This window comes from Pinus tabuliformis, chromosome 7 (assembly GCF_031772625.1).
Source record: "Pinus tabuliformis cultivar Carrire ecotype Pingquan chromosome 7, CPIR1, whole genome shotgun sequence".
NCBI lineage: Eukaryota > Viridiplantae > Streptophyta > Pinopsida > Pinales > Pinaceae > Pinus > Pinus tabuliformis.
In genome coordinates, this window is record NC_142293.1 from 90,006,780 (window position 1) to 90,026,658 (window position 19,879).

General features: G+C 37.2%; 1 protein-coding gene and 1 pseudogene across 1 annotated transcript; both read right to left on the minus strand.

The window, feature by feature from the left end:
- Positions 1-8,256: 8,256 nt before the first annotated feature.
- On the minus strand, positions 8,257-9,553 carry LOC149245407 (uncharacterized). Its single transcript, XM_089455584.1, has 3 exons — positions 8,964-9,553; positions 8,778-8,870; positions 8,257-8,605 (listed from the first exon to the last, which is right to left on the minus strand). The coding sequence occupies exons 1-3, from the start codon at positions 9,090-9,092 to the stop codon at positions 8,408-8,410; spliced, it is 420 nt and encodes a 139-aa protein (XP_089311710.1). The 5' UTR covers positions 9,093-9,553; the 3' UTR covers positions 8,257-8,407.
- A 7,779-nt stretch (positions 9,554-17,332) lies between these two features.
- On the minus strand, positions 17,333-17,837 carry LOC149245408 (geranyl diphosphate phosphohydrolase pseudogene; annotated as a pseudogene).
- Between the last annotated feature and the right edge of the window lie 2,042 nt (positions 17,838-19,879).

A 19,879-nucleotide genomic window follows, 5' to 3' on the forward strand; every position in this document is an offset into this window, starting at 1 on the left:
ATGAAGTATTCGAAGGCCCTTCTCTCCAATATGTCCAAGCCTTTGATACCATAGCGTGGTCTTTTCTCCAGAGACCACTAGATTTTTTGCTCCACTTTCAGGAACCACATAATTTTTGCACCCATCAACAACAATGCTACCTTGGAGATTGTATAGAGTTCCAATCCGAACTGCCTGCATCAATACTAGTGCTCCCAAACCATCTTGCATGTATCCTTCTCGAACACTATTTTTACACTTGCATCATCCATCTTGCTTACATAAATCAAATTTTTGGCTAATGCAGGAATATGAAGAGCACCTGGAAGTGTTCTAATCCTTCCACCTTGAAAATTCAACTTAACTTTTCTACGACTAATGATTTTGGATTTCCTATCATCCCCCAAGAGGACATCACCACCATCATATTTCTGATACTCACAAAACTACTTTCTATGGGGAGTAAAGTGAAAGGATGCACCTGAGTCAATCAACCATGCCTCATGATCTACATGTGTACTTGAAGAAGCCAAGTACACATCCCCACTTTCATCTAAGGTGGTTTTCACCTCTCAGAAGGGGCATCATCAGATCCCTTTTCTTTGTTAAGAGCTTTAGATTTACAGTCCCTTTTATAGTTCTCTTCCTTTCTGCATTTCTAGCACACCTTTATAGGTTTTCCTGGAGATTTAGATCTCCCTCTAGATTCAGATCTCCCACTCGATGACTTATTTTTGTTTCTGTTTTGGGACCTTCCTCATGTAGACAAGGCATCGCCATTCTGGCTCTCCATATTTTTCTGTCTCATCTCCTCCATCAGCAAGGATGAGACTATTTCATCAAACTGTAAGGTAGTTGCATTGCTACCTATTGCAATAACCAGACTTTCCCACGAATCTGGTAGAGAACACAACAAACTAATGCACTTATCTTCATCTGAATTTTTAATATCAACAGACAATAACTGGCTTACCATAGTATTAAATGTATTAAGATGCTCTGTCACCGAGTCTCCATATTTCATCCTTAGGATATACATCTTTTTTCATAGGAACAGTTTATTCACCAGAGACTTAGATTGGTACAAAGTCCCTAACTTGTCCCACAAAGCCTTCGTTGTAGCTTCCCCTGATACATTCAGTAATACTGAATCTGAGACACACAATTGTCTTGTGCTCTTTTCCTTCCTATCCAATTTCTTGCATTCTTCATCGAACACTCTTGTTGGTTTAGTACCCAGATCTACCATGATCCACTGATCTTTATCCACCAACAGATCCTCCATCTTGAGTTTCCACAACTAAAAAATCTTAGCATTAAATTTCTCGATCTCTATCTTTCCACTAATCACCATCTTCTTTCACCACCAGAGTCGATCCCATAGATCTCCCACTGAATAGGGTCTACCACACGCCCAAGAAAAACCCCTCAGAAACAAAGGCGTCCCCTTGAAGCCAAAACAACTCTGATACCAAATGTAGGTTTTAAACCCGTACTAAAATTACTTGCATACAAATTCTAAAACACAAAAAATAAACAATGCGAGAGCATAAATCCCAAAATCAGAACTACTAGATTTATTTTTCATTATGATCCTTTCAGTGTTACAATACATATATATACATGCCAAAGCATCCAATACCATGGACTAAAAACCATCACACCCAAAACCATGCACAAAACCATAGGTAGGTTTGCTATGTAAATATATATCACACACACAAACAATGTTGTAAGCAATGTCACGCAAGTGTCGTCACAGTCGTCCGAAGGTCTATCTGAAGTGTCACACTTGTCGCATTCACCATTAGGCAGTCCCGCAGTTAGTCACACTAAGACAGGTTGTCTTATTGGTTTGAAGTGTCTTTTCATTGAGTCATGTTGAGTGTGTGTTTGCAAAGTCATGTATACGTGAGCTCACTCGCTCACACACTTAACCAATTTACTGAAGATCTATCAAACGGACCACCCTCCATCAACCAGACCTTCAGTGAGCTGCACTATGCAGTCTCAGCCCTTAGTGGCCAAGAAATGTTTCCCAGAATTTCACAGAGCTTGAGGCTGCCTCTAGGTAGTATGCACTACATGATCCTAGAATCAACCTGGATGACTGTCACCTAGAACAGTGAAATTTTTCTCCAAGAAGCTATCTCAATTTGCGCTTCCCTCAAGCCTATCCATAATGCCTTCCGCTGGTCAACCAGAGAATTTGACTAAGTAGTAACCCCGGGCTTCACTCCATAAAATTGGGCAAACGATGTCAGCATGCTTGCCTCCGCTGATTGAAGAAATTGCGCAAACAAGAGGGGCATGCACGAGTTTTCTTTCATTGTACTATCTCTAAAAATTGTATAGTTTTGTCAGTCAGTCCCCCTGCCAACCGGCCTGCTGCTTCTCCTTAAAAGTTACGCATTTTTCTTGGACTGTCCACTAGCTTCCTAACACCCCGCCTAACCCAGAAAATGTGAAGACATGTCCTGGATGACTCCCTCCCAGTTTTCTGCAGTTTTGGCTAGCAATCTCTCATAGCCCGCTCTGAGCCTCCTCTAAAAATAGGTGCAGTTTTCACTGCCAGTCATCCCTGCTCCTCGCACTACCTTCCGAAGAAAAATTGCGAACCTCTGCCTTCCAGCTGAGTGAGATCCCATAAAATTTCACTGCTGTTATGGACTACTCAACCTAGCTTCCTAGTGACATCTGTGCAATTTTTCTGGATAGTGCCTTGGAGCCCCGCATCCTAACATGAAATGTTCTTTTCACAGTTTCAGAGCCTTGTCCTCTCTCATGGTCACCTGAACCCGAAAGCAAAGGTTGATGCATCATGGAAGACCAGGTGATTTTTGGATTTAATGTCATCTCATCATGAGTGATTACAAATACAGGTACATAAATAAGACATGGTGTGATGACGAATGGGATGAACAAGGAGCACCTGCTAGAATAATTGCTCATGGTTGGACAAACACACAAAGCATACCAAGTAGCAAGCAAAGGAGACATATGCACATGCATGAACCATCAAGCGAAAACCAAGACCATTAGAGACTCCATGCACTTTTCCATGTAGATTTGAAGCTATGGTACACCACGGGCACACTCATCACTTAGCAACACAACAGGTCGACATGAACAACATAGCCATCATGTGCATACCAACAGTGTCATGTTGAGTTGTGTCATGAGTCACCTCAGCCACAGTACTACTTTAGGTCATAACTGTGTAATCAATGTAATGTAACATGGAAGTATACTTAGCAACACAACAGGTCGACATGAACAACATAGCCATCATATGCATACCAACAGTGTCATGTTGAGTTGTGTCATGAGTCACCTCAGCCACATTACTACTTTGGGTCATAACTATGTAATCAATGTAATGTAACATGGAAGTACAATATACCCACGGATGAATTCAAAGAGTCATGTAATTCGGAGAGTCATGTAAGTCGAATAGTCATGAGGGAAGTCAAACAGTCATAAGGGTCAATTTCACCCTTCACTGCATATACCCCTCATTTGTACATGCAAAGGAATTTTCATCTTGGCTCCTTTCACATAGCCTTGAGAGTCTGCAATCTTTTCTTTATCGAGCGACCAGTGGCTCCAACACCCTGCTATTGGGGTTAGTGATGTATAGTGTACGGATGTGTCTAGGAACTTTCACTTAATTCAGAAGCCTGTTGACAGGACAACACGTTTTCACACATGTATTGTATTCATTTGTAAGACTATTCTTTATACGCTTTTAATGCATGTTTCTTTAACCTATACTAAGATAGTTGAACTATTTCGGTTGTTTTAGTGCATATGCTGTTGGAAATGTGTTGCATCAGTTATTAGCATTGTCTTGCCCTTGTTGACTATTTTGCTGGACACTCGACATATTCATTCTTGTAAACTTGTTATAATGCCCGTTGCACTCATGTGGACTATTCCACTGGGTGTTGTATGTCCTATCTGTTCACTTTGTGTTTGTGACTGCTGCATCTGTGTGGACTACTCTGCCGAAATTTGTGCATGTCGTGCTGTGTTGTGTGTCTCTAACAGAGTTGGGACTATTCCCTTTTGACTTGAGCCTCACTCTCACCCTCTCCCTCTATAGTGAAAGAGCTTTAACACAAGCGACACTAAGAACTCGCCAGGCACACAAACCTTGTTGTTTGAAGACTAAGTATACCACTCTCATGTGCTGACAAGCAAGAGCTAAAGAATATCTTTAGATAATGGCAACCGGACCATCATACAGATGGGACTCCTACAACAAACGATGTGAGGTCTAGTTGGGACTTCATATCGGGGAGAACCCCTGAATGTTGGAAGGTATAGCACTGTAAACACACTGTTTATCTACTCATGCATTAAAGCACTCCATCTCGGGTCACATGCACCAAGTGAACACTCTCTTGGTGATATGCTCTATGGAGGATAAGCCCCTCCCACAATGGCTCCATCGCTTCTCACCTCATGATATAGCCATAAGAGTTAAAACATTCAGCAGGGCTTGGTGCTTATCCCCTAGCTCCCTCCCTTCTGGTTACATGATTTTCATGTGACCGAAGATGAACAACTATGGAAGTGAACTCTTGAACAAGCGTAAACACCATTTTCATAGTCTACACAACAATCCACCCCTTGAGCCTTCATCATGATTTTGGTGAATAACCTATTCACTGGAATGATATATATATATATATATATATATATATATATATATATATATATATATATATATATATATATATATATACATATATATATATATATATATATATATATATATATATATATATATATATATACATATACATATATATATATATATATATATATATACATATATATATATATATATATATATATATATATATGTATATACATATATATATACATATATATATATATATATACATATATATATATATATATATATAGATAGATAGATAGATATCGTCAAGCATATTAAATAATTGGTTAATGTTATCAAGAGTGGATAGGGTAGTAAAATAATCTCGAACTAACTCATCCTACAAACATACATACATACATACAACACACACACACACACACACACATAAACATGAATTCCATTCACCCGAGACTATGACTTAGAAACTAAGAACCATTGGACTCAAAAAATTTCTTGCAGTCAATTAATTAATTAGCAAAGGTCATCCACCCCTTCACACATAGTCACATAGACCAACATGCAAACTTAGGAAGATCACATGAACAACCTTTATTGGAGCAAGAAATTTGAAACCATTTCTATCTAGAAACTCCACAAGAAAATGAAGCACTCCATAAATCTTGTAGATAAAATAGTATCATTGTTGTTCATACAGGAAACCACACACTTATAATTAACATAGTATTGTTTGAAAACAATAAACAAAGACAATTTTAGGCACACACACAACATGGTACTCAACCACAAGGCTACTCTTGGTGGTTCAACAACCCTTACAAGCACTTGAGTGACTCTTCCCAAACCAACAGGTCCATTAGTCCATAAGCTTCCAGTGGGTTCTTTATCCTTACAAGAAAGTTTCTTCCCTCTATAATGATTTCACCCAACAAGTCTCTGTGATGGTTATTTAGGTAGTTTCTATCTCTCCAAAGCTTCAATTCTATGAGATCTAATCACAACTCTCTATATTTTCTTACCTCCAACCTTGGCAAAATTTTCTTATAAAATTATCATTGTGTCCTCTCTCTCTTATTGTCTGTGCATATTCACAAGACGATAATTAGAATGCATTCTCCCTTCCATTGTCTATGTGTGAGAGAGAACCATGGTAGAGTATCCTCTTCACTACCTAGCATCCAATTACCCCAAACCAACTAACTTTCTATCCTTTTCCCATATCCATGCAAGTTAACTATCTAATACAATCAATCCATCCTACCTTTAATATTGTATCCTCTTCTTGCTTGTTGTTAGAGCTAAAGGACACATGGGCCTATTGATGCCTCATTTACACACCTAATTTAGTGTGGAAAAAATCCTCAACCCCACAAGTTAATCTTGGTGGCCAACCAAGAGAAGGGGTTGTCACCTAATCCCAACTTCTTGTTAAATCTCTCTCCTAGTTAAGCTAAGGGGGGTGGTCCCTAAACAAGGTTAATGAAGTGAAATGTGGGATTCTGGGAGACTAAGGTGAATGGAGATACTTACCAAAGATAATTTGATTTGAAAATGTAAATGAGCATATATATATATATGAGAAATATCAGTTGATATATTCGAAAGACAAGAAGTATTGACCAATGCTTAATCAAATAATTTCTCAAAGTAAATGACAAGTGTTTGCTCAAATGGAAATTAAAATACAATGATATGGAATCCTAAAAAACTAGTGTTAGATCAAGAATGGAAAATAAATAACACTTGCAAATATAAGAGGAAATTGTATTATAATGAAAATTACCAAGTAGCACTACAACAAAACCAGCGATTTGCGCCAGATTTTAGTGCATTTTTTTTGTAATTGTGATGAGCAACCTGGCGCTAAATCTGGCTCTATTGTACAATTTTTAAAGCGTCCTTTTTTGCACCTGATTTTGCATCCTTTTTCACGCTAGATTTTGCATCATTTTTTACACCAAACTATGCATCATTTTTTGCGTCAAATTTTGAACCAAGATTTGCATCTTATTTTATGACAGGTTTTGCTTCTAGTTTTGTGTCATTTTTTGCATCTATTTTTCATTCTCTTTTGCTTCCTATTTTGTGTCATTCTTTGCTTCCATTTTTGCACCATCATTTGCATCAAGTTTACACTGTATTTTGAATCCAATTTAACGTCTTTTTATGCATCCATTTTGTGTCAGTTTTTGCATCTAGTCTTACGCCAAGTTTTGTATCTAGTCTTACACTAGTTTTTGCTTCTATTTTTGCACCAGCTTTGGTGCCTATCTTTGCACCATGTGTTGAATTTGATTTAGCACCAAATTTTGCATCCATTTTTGTGCCCATTTTTGCATCTTTTTTTGGACCATTTTTTACATCCACATTTATGTTTGATTTGTCTCCATTTTTCCCATCTCATTTTGCACCATATTTTGCGTCATTTGTTTCATCCAAATTTGCATCATTTTTAACACCATCTCTTGCATCTAATGTTACATCATTTTGAGCATCCAAATTTGCATTTATATTTGCATCTTATGTTGAGTCATGTGTTGTGTCCACCTTTGCATCTTATTTTGTGTCTAATGGTACATTCAATTTAGAGCCATTTTTTACGTCTACTTTTGTATTTGTTTTTGCACCAAGTTTTGCATCCAATTTTAAGCTATTTTATGCCCCTTTTTGCACCATTTTTTTATGTCTACTTGTGTCCAATGTTGCACCATTATTTACACCGACTTTTTCATCCAATTTTGCACTTTTTTGGTGTCTAGTTTTACATCGTTTTCACCATCCAAATTTGCATCTTTTTTTGCCTCATTTTGTGTCCACATTTGCATATAATTTTGTGTCTGAGTTCGAGCCTAAATTTGCATGTGATTAGGAATCATTTTTTACATCCAATATGGCATCCTTGGTTTCACCTTTTTTCAGCCCCATTTTGCATCTTGTTTTATGTCTTTTCTTACATCTTTTTTTTTTCCTTTTTTGCACCCAAGTTTGCATCCCAAATTTACACCATTATTTGCATCATCATTTGGCATATTAATTTGTAACATTTTTTGCTTCTTTTTAACGCTCAACTTTGCATCTCATTTTACATCTAGTTGTTGTCTTTTTTTGCATCTAATTTGGTGCCCATTTATGTGTCCTTGTTTTTGCCCAATTTGATATCCTTTTGTATGCCATGTTTTGTTCCCTTCTTTGTGTCAACTATTGCACAATTTTTCACTTCTAATTTAAAACACTTTGTATGTCAATTGTTTGCATTTTGTATTAATTCCTAGTTTAACATCCAATTTTACTTTCAAATTTGCATCCATGGTTACATCCGCATTTGACTTCTTATATAGAGTATATTTTTCTTTACATATATGACCCCCTTTATAGATTCATAGTGAAATATATGATAGCTTCTAAATATCATTAAAGCAGATATCACAATTCAAAATCATTTGTAAAGAAATTTAAGAGAAATTGACAACATCCATCCAAAAAATTAACAATGTGTCATTAAACATTTTCAAAACATGTATAAAATAGCAACATAATACTAATAAAATCAGTATTATTTTTAATCAAAACAAGTAAAATTCAAATATGATTAACAAATCAAAATATTTCATGAATATCGTTATTCTACGATAAATTAACAACATACATAAATCAAACTCATCGTATGATTACAAAATCAAAATGTCTCATTGATATAGGGTAAATTCACAACACCCATCTAAACATAACAATGTCATTCTACACAATAATTTCTTCATAAAAAACAATGCATGTGCATGCCTAGCTACCACCACCAAGATCATCCTCATGATCATCTTGACCATCCTCATTACTCTGATCCACATCATCACCAACACCGCAACTATCATCATCATCTCCTCCTTCACCACCATCATCCTCATCCTCATCCTCATCATCTCCTGATATATGTTGAACATAATTTGGATCATCGTCTTGGCATTCATTACCTATAGCATTCTGACAAAAAAAATCAATATTACATGTTAGTATTAATTACATAACACAACACATGTTTTTGTTATACAATGTTAACCATAAAATGAGGTAAGATATAATATCTAATAGTATTAAAAAATAAAATGAAAATATGGTTTAAAAGTATATTGGAAATCCAACTAAGATTACATACCATAGAGTCCATCCAAACAACAAATTCAACCCATCTCTTTTGCTGCAGCACCTCCTTTTCCAAATGATTTGGAGGTCTTCCATATTTTAGTTCCTATCAATCAGTAAATAGGGAGAAATTAGATAACAATGACTTTCTTCTAGTACAAAATTTATTAAAAAAATATCACATGTTTAATATACTTACAAAGGTTGTTATCAGTGCTTTTAAACCTTTCTGGCCACTACGATGAGTGACTTTTGTCTTGGTTAACCTCGCCTTGGATGCCTTGTCCTTAAACATAAACCAATTCAATTTATTTTCACACAAATACATGTCTAAGATACTTATAAGTATTAATACATTCTAAATAATGTTTAATGAAAAATTCAATACCTGAATGCTCTCATTGCCGGCTTTTCTTTGTGCATCCAACTTCTCATATGATTTTACAAGTTCTTTCCATACTTTAAAAGGTATGTCAATAGGTCTTTGTTTCAGTCTTTGATCTTGAGGTATTTTTTTAATTTTTCTTGTTTGGGTAAAAATTTTGGTTAAAAAAAACCGAACAAGTAATTCACATCAATGGCATGGGGACTCTATGGATATGTGTAAAAAAATGGCTATAAAGAAAACATCCAAAAAACATATGAGCTCTCCCTTTGATGGTCACTTGGGGCATATGGCTGGAAAGGAACAACTCCATTTTCGAAAATCAAGGACAATCCTTTCTCAAAGTCCTTCCTAATATTTGCTCCAAATGTCTTAAAATGAAAAACAAAATTCAAACATCATCCTTAAACATCTCCCTTAAATATAAGGTTGGACCATAAATTCTTCACTTTTATTGTTATCGGCTCTGGAATGATTTTTCTATATGCAATTATATAATGATATATGTGTGCACTAATGAAAAAACATTGAGTTTCATTTTTCATAATCACAAACAATGAAAAAAGAATCACACGTAACTAGCATCATTTTGGAAATTTTATATTTATTAAAAATCTTTAACATGTTTTCCTCCCATATCTCATAAAAAGGTGTGAAATTTTTTATATACTCTCCAATAAGCACTACAACAAAACCAGCGATTTGGAGGTTTTACACTAAGTTTTTCAACATCGAACTTACTAGGGCTTGCACCACCGGGGTTATTAGTAAGAATCTCATGAGGTTTGCATAGCCATGATTATTAGAATAAAATAGTAGGATTTGCACTAAAAAACAGTTCATAGAGCTTTCCTGCTGGGGAGAAAATCACAAGTTCAACTTCTGCAGTGCAGAGCACCGAGAGCTCGTAAGCTTTCTTCAGCAATCCACCTACGTTTGGAAAATGTAGCCTGCCTGCTGGTGATGTTCTCAATCCTCTTCCTCTGCATCTTTCCCCTCACTATTCTTGTATGTCCTCTTTCGTTTTTCCCTCCAAACAAACCCTCTCAAATTGAGAAAGCAGAACAACTCACTCGATGAGAATCCGAATCCAATTATCGCTTCTAACAATAACCCAATACGATACCAGAAGTGATTACACAAAACCTCATTGACTCTTCATTTGTTTGGAAAAGAGCCAAGCATATACTTCTGACGAGGGTTTCCGTCTCAAGTCTGGCTCGCAGGACGTCGCTTAGTCAATTGCGAGAAAAGTTTTCCACCTGCCTGTCACATACGGTTTGTCACACTATATATTAAAATAAGGTTGATCATACTAACAATAAGGTTGTATAGTTTAAAAGGAGGGCTCTCCTGACTGCATTTGGTTGGTTTATAGAAAAGATTGCTAGAATGTGTAATGTGAATGCTCTGCTAACTGTTTTTTAAGCATTTGGAAGTATTAAAACCCCCTAGGATAATTAATGTAAGACCTGTTAATTAATGTGTAAAGATGGCTATTGTCCTTGGGCTACCTTAGCTGTTCGTGTTTAGTGATCTGTGGTATTATGACTCCTCAAGTCACTATTAAACCATGAGAACCATGCCCATGCAGACTAGTGTGACATTGTGGATGAGAACCAAAACTAGACTCCTATAACCTCCTTTTTCATCCTTTAAATTGCAGAATTAACTGACTGTTCTAGTAATCATTCTTGAGCACCTGAAGATGTGCACCCTAAATAATAAGAATAATACCCTGTAACATATGAATAGTCCATCCTGTGCATGTAGGATATGCACATGAGGTCCAATAAAATCACTAACCAGAATACCAGGTGTTATTAAAGCCTCTATAGGTTGATATATATGAATGTTACAGTGTGCAGGAGTATGATTCAATTCCATACGAAAATACAAAACATCTGATAGGATTTCCTTATACCTCATAGGCAAACAACCATTGTCCCTTCTATAGATGAGCAGAATAAGTGCTTGGTTCTCTACACTAAATAAAGACAAAGTATAGTACTTATTGCTGACAAAATAGGATTTAAATCGCGGTTCAATTGCTTGACATTCAGCTGGTCACAGAATTGTAGAGTGCATAATCATAAGTGATGTTGCGAGCCTCATTGCTCAAAGTCTAAGGGTCTTGCGAGCCATAATCACAGCCATGTATGGCATATCTTGTGATTATGGCATTTTATGAGGTCAATTCTTGTGAAGACATTTCAGTTTATAATAAATTTTGAACCTCAACAGAGTTTTGGCAAGACCTGGCTGAGCTAGGACATCAACAACACAGCTGATATGAATGACATAATCTAGCCTCAAGAGGGAACCTCTTTTGTTTCATCACTCTAACAATCTATGAAGTGGTGGAAAGCATAACAACTTCCCTTGAATATGACACCTAAACTGAGTACAAATCCTAAATGATGCAGCCCTTGGTGCATGTCTCTCAAAGTATCGATATTTCAAATGTTGAAAGCTCTTGTGCCCATTTGATATGCATTCGATTGCAGTTCCCCTGAAGAAAGAATCTTATAAAGGTGAGGCCATGGCCAATATGTTAGCCATATCCATTGGAGTTGCCATTGCTTGACAAATTTAGTGTGATCAGTCCCACCATGATTCACATGGGCTTCTACTCAACACTGGCTGTTGCTATTGTAAGAGTCTTCAAGCTCGTTGAACCCATAGTATTGATAAGTGTATTCTTTGGGTCTCTGGTTTTCAAATTCTGCCTATGTTTTCCTCTCAGTATCATTATTTCAAATGCTGAAAGCTCTAATTCCCATTGTTGTGTATTTGATTGTGGTTTCCCTGAAGAAAGAAGCTTATAAAGGTGAGCCCGAGGCCAATATGTTGGCCATATCCATTGGAGTTACTATTTCAGCTTATGGGGAGGCCAAGATGAATGCATGGGAGGTGATTCTCCAGTTAAGTGCAGTTGCATGTGAGACTACCCAATTGGTTCTCATACAAATTCCACGAACATCAAAAGGGATTAAGTTGAATCCCATCACATCTTTGTTGCTCCTTGTTGCCTTGTTTTTCTCAGCACCCCTGGGCCTTAGTAGAATACCCATTTCTGATAATCAGGGTCTCTTCCTTTGATTTGGATTACATGACATTTATGCTTGTGCCTTGGCTCTTAATCTTGCAGTGTTTCTTCTGATAGGAAAGACTTCAGCCTTGACTATGAATGTTGCTGGTCTTGTCAAGGACTGGCTGCTCATAACATAATCTTTGTCTGTAATAAATGAAAAGGTTACAGTCATTGCCAATTATTTTCATTAGTATCCTTCATGCTTATAAAAAGTATGTTATTGTTTTGAGATCTGAAAACACCTCCCAGGTATTGTTTCTGATAGGGGAAGAAATTTACAACCACACATTTTTAAGTTCCTTAAGAAAAATACTTGAGGAGCTGCATCACAAAGCGCAGACTTCCTTAGACTCTTGTGTCAGGTCTGACCTATAGTTTTTCCAGCAATTATCACCAAGGACTTGCACTGTGCCTCGTCTCCTTCAAACTCCGTTTGCAAAAAGAAAGCTCCCGAAAGGTCTTATCTAAGCAGAGCTCTGGTCTTAGAAGGACTATACCAGGTTGGTGTTAAAGGGTCTTTCCTGAGCTTTCCAAAAATAAACTTCCCTTTGCCAAAAGAAACGCCCTGAAAGGTCCTATGTAAGTAGAACTTCAGGTCCTTAAAGGTTTTATATAAGTAGAGCTTCAATCATATAAGCTTAGCCCTTAGTAGAGCTCTGGTCCTAAAAGGCCAGCCTGCTAAGTCATGTCCCAAAAAGACCTTACCAGGTCTTAGTAGCACATTAATGATACAACCATGGCTTCACTAAAATACTAACTTGACAATATATATAAGCTCTATCAGACATAGTAATGACAGCTCAATAGCAATAGTGTATTTATGCAAGGAACCCAACACATTCTTGAAATCAGAAATATCAACTCAACCATATTTCAACACTTGAACTATAACCTATAGCTTAAATATTTGGAATAATGGATCATGAGACTCCAGAAAATAGGCTTTATTTAATTGCCAACTATTTTCATTAGTATCCTTCATGCTTATAAAAAGTATGTTATTGTTTTGAGATCTGAAAAGACCTCCCAGGCATTGTTTCTGATAGGGGAAGAAATTTACAACCAGACATTTTTAAGTTCCTTAATAAAAATACTTGAGGAGCTGCATCACAAAGCACAGACTTCCTTAGACTCTTCTGTCAGGTCTGACCTATAGTTTTTCCAGCAATTATCACCAAGGACTTGCAGCCAGCTAAGTCATGTCCCAAAAAGACCTTACCAGGTCTTACTTGAGCATGGCAAAGAGTTAGTCCTAAATGGTCTGAACAGCAAGCCTCAATTTTTTTTTAAATTACCAATCATATTGAAATACCGCAAGAGAAATCATGAAGATTATATAGCCAAAATGACCCCTTATTAAAATTGCCAATAGTGGAGCGTTTACCTGGAGTTCTTTGGTGAAAAAATAAAAACTATGAACAGGAAAAATCATATTAAAGATTTATCTGGCATAATCTTAGCAAATGTTTTTACAGACAAATTCAGTGCATGTGTCATTTTAATAGGGATTTTGGCCCTGTTTCCTCCATGACCTCACGTGCAGCACACTCCTCCCAAGTCTCTCCTGCACATATGTGCGAATAAACAAGGATTTTGCATTCTACCCATTAATGAGTACAAGGGAAAACAATAAATTTGCAAGAGAGAAAGAACAAACAAAAAAGACCACTATTGACATTGTGGATGCAACATTCACTAGGCTTTGTAATTTGTATATGGATAAGTCCCTGAATCTATGTTAAGTTTGCAACTTAAAGCATGACCAAAAGCAGCACATTGGTAGAATTAAAGCTATTTTGCCACAATAGTTGCAGGGCACAAAAGCCTCTAAAGACACCAATGCAATGATTTTGAATCAGGTTTGATTTGGACATGGAAGGCTCCATTAAAGATATCCTTGTAAGGAGCTATGTTTGAAGCTCTCAACAGGCTTGATCTGTTTGGCCCCCTCCTCTTGTGAACAGCACTGTTGGATCCATTGAGCGGAGGCAATTTGAAGAGTGCCTAAGGACCCAGGTCACTTCGACTGCCATGAACAAAATTATAAATGGATGTCGTACTCATTAGGCATTGTCTATGGGCAGACCCTAACCCTGGGTTATATATGTTGTGACAGAAAGCAACACAGTTAAGTCCCTGAATCTATGTTAAGTTTGCAACTTAAAGCATGACCAAAAGCAGCACATTGGTAGAATTAAAGCTATTTTGCCACAATAGTTGCAGGGCACAAAAGCCTCTAAAGACACCAATGCAATGATTTTGAATCAGGTTTGATTTGGACATGGAAGGCTCCATTAAAGATATCCTTGTAAGGAGCTATGTTTGAAGCTCTCAACAGGCTTGATCTGTTTGGCCCCCTCCTCTTGTGAACAACAATGTTGGATCCATTGAGCGGAGGCAATTTGAAGAGTGCCCAAGGACCCAGGTCACTTCGACTACCATGAACAAAATTATAAATGGATGCCGTACTCATTAGGCATTGTCTATGGGCAGACCCTAACCCTGGGTTATATATGTTGTGACAGAAAGCAACACAGTTATACAAAATTAGAGCTATTTTGATGCAAAACTTGCAAGGTGCACCAACCTATAAAGATACCAATGGCCTGATTTTGAATCGATTTAATTTGGATAAGGAAAGATTCATTTGGGATAAGCTTGCAAGGAAAGTGTGATGCTGTTAACATGATAGTATTTATCAAAACGCTTTGACAAATGAAAGGAGAGTGTGATGCTGTAAGCCCTGTTTCCTCCATGACCTCACGTGCAGCACACTCCTCCCAAGTCTCTCCTGCACATATGTGCGAATAAACAAGGATTTTGCATTCTACCCATTAATGAGTACAAGGGAAAACAATAAATTTGCAAGAGACAAAGAACAAACAAAAAAGACCACTATTGACATTGTGGATGCAACATTCACTAGGCTTTGTAATTTGTATATGGATAAGTCCCTGAATCTATGTTAAGTTTGCAACTTAAAGCATGACCAAAAGCAGCACATTGGTAGAATTAAAGCTATTTTGCCACAATAGTTGCAGGGCACAAAAGCCTCTAAAGACACCAATGCAATGATTTTGAATCAAGTTTGATTTGGACATGGAAGGCTCCATTAAAGATATCCTTGTAAGGAGCTATGTTTGAAGCTCTCAACAGGCTTGATCTGTTTGGCCCCCTCCTCTTGTGAACAACACTGTTGGATCCATTGAGCGGAGGCAATTTGAAGAGTGCCCAAGGACCCAGGTCACTTCGACTGCCATGAAAAAAATTATAAATGGATGCCGTACTCATTAGGCATTGTCTATGGGCAAACCCTAACCCTGGGTTATATATGTTGTGACAGAAAGCAACACAGTTATACAAAATTAGAGCTATTTTGATGCAAAACTTGCAAGGTGCACCAGCCTATAAAGATACCAATGGCCTGATTTTGAATCGATTTAATTTGGATAAGGAAATATTCATTTGGGATAAGCTTGCAAGGAAAGTGTGATGCTGTTAACATTATAATATTTATCAAAACACTTTCACAAATGAAAGGAGAGTGTGATGCTGTAAACATGCTAGTATTTATCAAAACCCATGGACAAATGAATTTTGAAACATGATAGTATTTATCAAAACCCATGGACAAATGAATTCATGTATTAGTTGGCCTGCACACAAATATGTATAAAACCATATGACATAAAAGAAGCCCTCTGCTAAAATAGATTCAGTGAAGGTTACTCCCTATAGCAAACCAATATTGGATAACTTGTGTCTGGAAGGGAGTTTGACATGCACTTTACACAGTTTAGCAAACCAATATTGGATAACTTTGTGTCCGGAAGGGAGTTTGACATGCACTTTACACAGTTTCTTCCCAAGGAGAAAGTAAAATAAAGGATGATACCAATGGGATCATGGTTCAGCAGTGAGATCGTTGGTGTGTTGGCCAGCCACCAAGATTCAATTCTTTGAGAGGCACACATCAATATATTCTCTATTTATCTATTGGGGTTCTGATGTGTAATTAAATGATGGTCATTAATCATTGATAATAAATCCGAGGAGTCATTGAACATGTACCCTAATTCCGGGTTCTGATGTGTAATTAAATGATGGTCATTAATCATTGATAATGAATCCGAGGAGTCATTGAACATGTACCCTAATTCTGGGTTCTGATGTGTAATTAAATGATGGTGATTAATCATTGATAATAAATCCGAGGAATCATTGAACATGTACCCTAATTCTGCATAACCTAGTTGCAGGATTATTTCATGTATTAGTTGGCCTGCACACAAATATGTATAAAACCATATGACATAAAAGAAGCCCTCTGCTAAAATAGATTCAGTGAAGGTTACTCCCTATAGCAAACCAATATTGGATAACTTGTGTCCGGAAGGGAGTTTGACATGCACTTTACACAGTTTAGCAAACCAATATTGGATAACTTTGTGTCCGGAAGGGAGTTTGACATGCACTTTACACAGTTTCTTCCCAAGGAGAAAGTAAAATAAAGGATGATACCAATGGGATCATGGTTCAGCAGTGAGATCGTTGGTGTGTTGGCCAGCCACCAAGATTCAATTCTTTGAGAGGCACACATAAGTTGTTGGAGATTTCAGGTTATTTAAAAAAAACAATAAGCCCACTATAGTAGCCTAGCCAAGGGAAAGTGCTCGTGATTAATGATTCGCCCTTCAAGGGTTGTCTTGCAAGTTGCAAGTGAAAACAGGCTGCTTCTGGAGGCTGACTTATTCAGGCCAATTGTAAAGCCTATGGAGTTAAGAGAACTTAGAAGCACTTATGGAAAAATAAAAAAGAATAAGAAGCGAATTCAAAGTAATACCTCTAAGTGTTGAATGTGTAGACTGTACTGTAACCAACACTACAGATGATTGTGTAAAGAATTTCAATGATATAAGGTGTTCTACGTGTCCATCATTTGATAGTTTTATCAGCGCAACAAGAGTTTCCATAAACAGGATACACAGTTATACATACACACTGTAATTGTTTGCAACTGTGAAAGAAGAACATCCCCAGTGAAGTTGATAAATAATTTGGCAATTTCATAGGTTCGGCCACTAAAGGCTTAGAAGGGAGTGAATCCAGATTCAACTAAAGCCTCAAGATGCCTAAACAGGGGTTTGGGCAAGTTTGACCATTCCACCCATTCCCATCCATCACATTTCTCAGGCTCTAGATTCTGTGGGTGTTGGTCTGGATCACTCAGCTCTGCGCGCATGTAAATAACAACATAATGAGAAGGTCTGATTTCATCTTTTATAGCATTGGTGACTGTTGCAAACTGTATATTATGTAGTTTGTATTATATTTTAATGATTAAACCCAAGATTGAGTTCTGCAACATGCCAAATGTGGTATATACATACTTCCTACGACTAATTACAGTACAGAGGAAATGAAAGCAATTACAGTTTTACGATTCGAATCCAGAAACCAATTACCTGGCTGCTGTCGTAGCGTGGCTTTGGAGGAGCACCTTCTCCTCTGTAGCAGGTGCGAACCCCAAACCGGTGACCAGAATCTCTGTCAGGATTACCAGCCACATGAAAAAGCTTTATAAAAGACTCCATTACTTCCTCCAGGCAGCTGAAACATCGACTACGCGGCCATTACTTCCTGGAGGCAGCTGAAACACCAGACAAAACGCGCGGCCCTCATGCAGGTCCGCCTCTGCTGGTCCGCCGCCCCCTCAACATCCGCATGCAGGTCGGCCTCTGCAGGTTCGCCTCTGCAGGTCTGAGGCCGCCCCCTCAACACCCTCTAAACCCTAAAAAACTTTAACCTCTTAATCAACGGTTCATTTTTCTCCAATCGTCTAATACTAGATCTAAGGGCTACGATTACGACACGAAGACATTTTGGGAGGTTGATTTCAGAGGGGAACGCCTTACGGCGTAATAATATAATTTTATGGTTGTTGTTTAAGTTTATTAGGTGTTATTAAAACAATAAATACATTTTTTTTATTTTCACAACACTAAAGAAGTAACTATATGATGTTTTTGGTTATTGGTTAGGTTAAAAAATATTTATAATAATAATAATATAATTTTATGGTTGTTGTTTAAGTTTATTAGGTGTAATTTTTTTTAATTTCAATTTAATAATTTTTAAATGGAAAAATATGATTTTAATTTGGTTGTATTGAAAATATTTATATGTTTTTACATATAAGGTGGGTGCAAACAAAGGAGAATATATAGTAAGTCTATTTAATAGTTAATAACAAGTGTTAATTTCTTAAAATTATATGATAAATTTGAAAGGAGTAGGGTATGTATCTTTTTTCGGGTGAAATATATTAAAATTATTGTGTGAATGGGGTTGTAAGACCCTATATTTTCATCCTGGGAAAATATAGTCCTCTCTTAGCCACTTGCATAGTTTAGATTGTCATAAGCAAAGTAGGTACATTGTCTTAAGATGTAAACATTTCATTTTAAGCAGTGTCATAATGTGGTTTCAGCGAAGCATTAAAAGATGGAATGAGCATGCACATTTGGGATGCTAGTGTTATATTCAGCTTGAGGCATGATTGCACGTCTAAGAAGACTCTAACAAGGGTTGCAGAGGAGAGGTTGGGGGATTGTAGTCTCACTTAGAAGTGTATACAAGCAAGTTAAGCCCTATGAGAAGTTGTGAAACAAAATTAAGGGATTTGACAAGTTGCACGAAGGCAACTTAGTAGTGGTACTAAGTGAGCAATCCTTGATTCAACTTGATACTCTCTCCTTGGCACTACCACTTTGTAAGATGGAGAAGAAATGTGAAATAGATGTGCAACCCACTAAAGAAGTTGAAGGTTGTTGTAATGTATATCGGTGGTTATGTCATGATGTGAAAGGAAGTGTTGGAACTTGGAAGGTGACCATTAGAGTAGATTTACCATGGAGTGCAAGGGGGTGCAAGGATATGATAAGGAGGGAACTACACAAATCTAACAAGTAGGCCATATTGGGTTAGGATATTACTATTTTGGGACATCCAAAGTTGAAGGTGCATTTTATGGAGGTGCAGTCGAAGTGCTTGGGTGCGTGCCACAGCGTAAGGGTATCTAGGACTTTTAGTGTGTGTTAGTGGCGTTAGTGCATTGTGTTTGATCAGCACTAGCTAGAATGTGTTCCATGAAGGAAAAAATCCCACAAATTTGGGATGACTTAACCATTTGGCATTTAAGGTGTGTTATGTCCTAGTTTTGAGGAGACAATTAGAACCATCTTAGAGTGTGATGGGTTGTGCCATGGACTTAGGTCCACTTATATGGGTTGAGGTGTAAAGGTAACGTGTGAGTTGAGGAAAATGATTACAATGCTTACCTATATAAAGTGTTTATGATATAAGATTAATAAGTTTTTGTTGGAGAATGGAAGAGGAGGATAAGAAAAGAGAGGCATTAAGGTTTGTTGTAAATCAATCAAAAGGAACGAACTTGTTAATCTTATTAGCAAGATTGTTCAAGTTGTCTCTTCAATAGGAGTGAATTTTGGCTAGGACTAGGGAGTTAAGCATTGATTGGGTACTCTGGAAATCCAAGACCCAACATATCCAAGCTAGTCCATTAAATAGATTCATCTTGGGCAAGGGTTGTTAAGGCTAAGGTGCAAATATCCCC

Excerpts from the sequence above, each read along its gene's own strand:
- LOC149245407 (XM_089455584.1), bottom strand. The coding sequence starts at position 9,092 with ATGTATTTGTGTGAAAATAAATTGAATTGGTTTATGTTTAAGGACAAG. Across the intron at positions 8,871-8,963 it reads AAGCACTGATAACAACCTTT|GAACTAAAATATGGAAGACC; the intron begins GTAAGTATATTA and ends ACTGATTGATAG. Across the intron at positions 8,606-8,777 it reads TTGTTTGGATGGACTCTATG|AATGCTATAGGTAATGAATG; the intron begins GTATGTAATCTT and ends TTTTTTTGTCAG.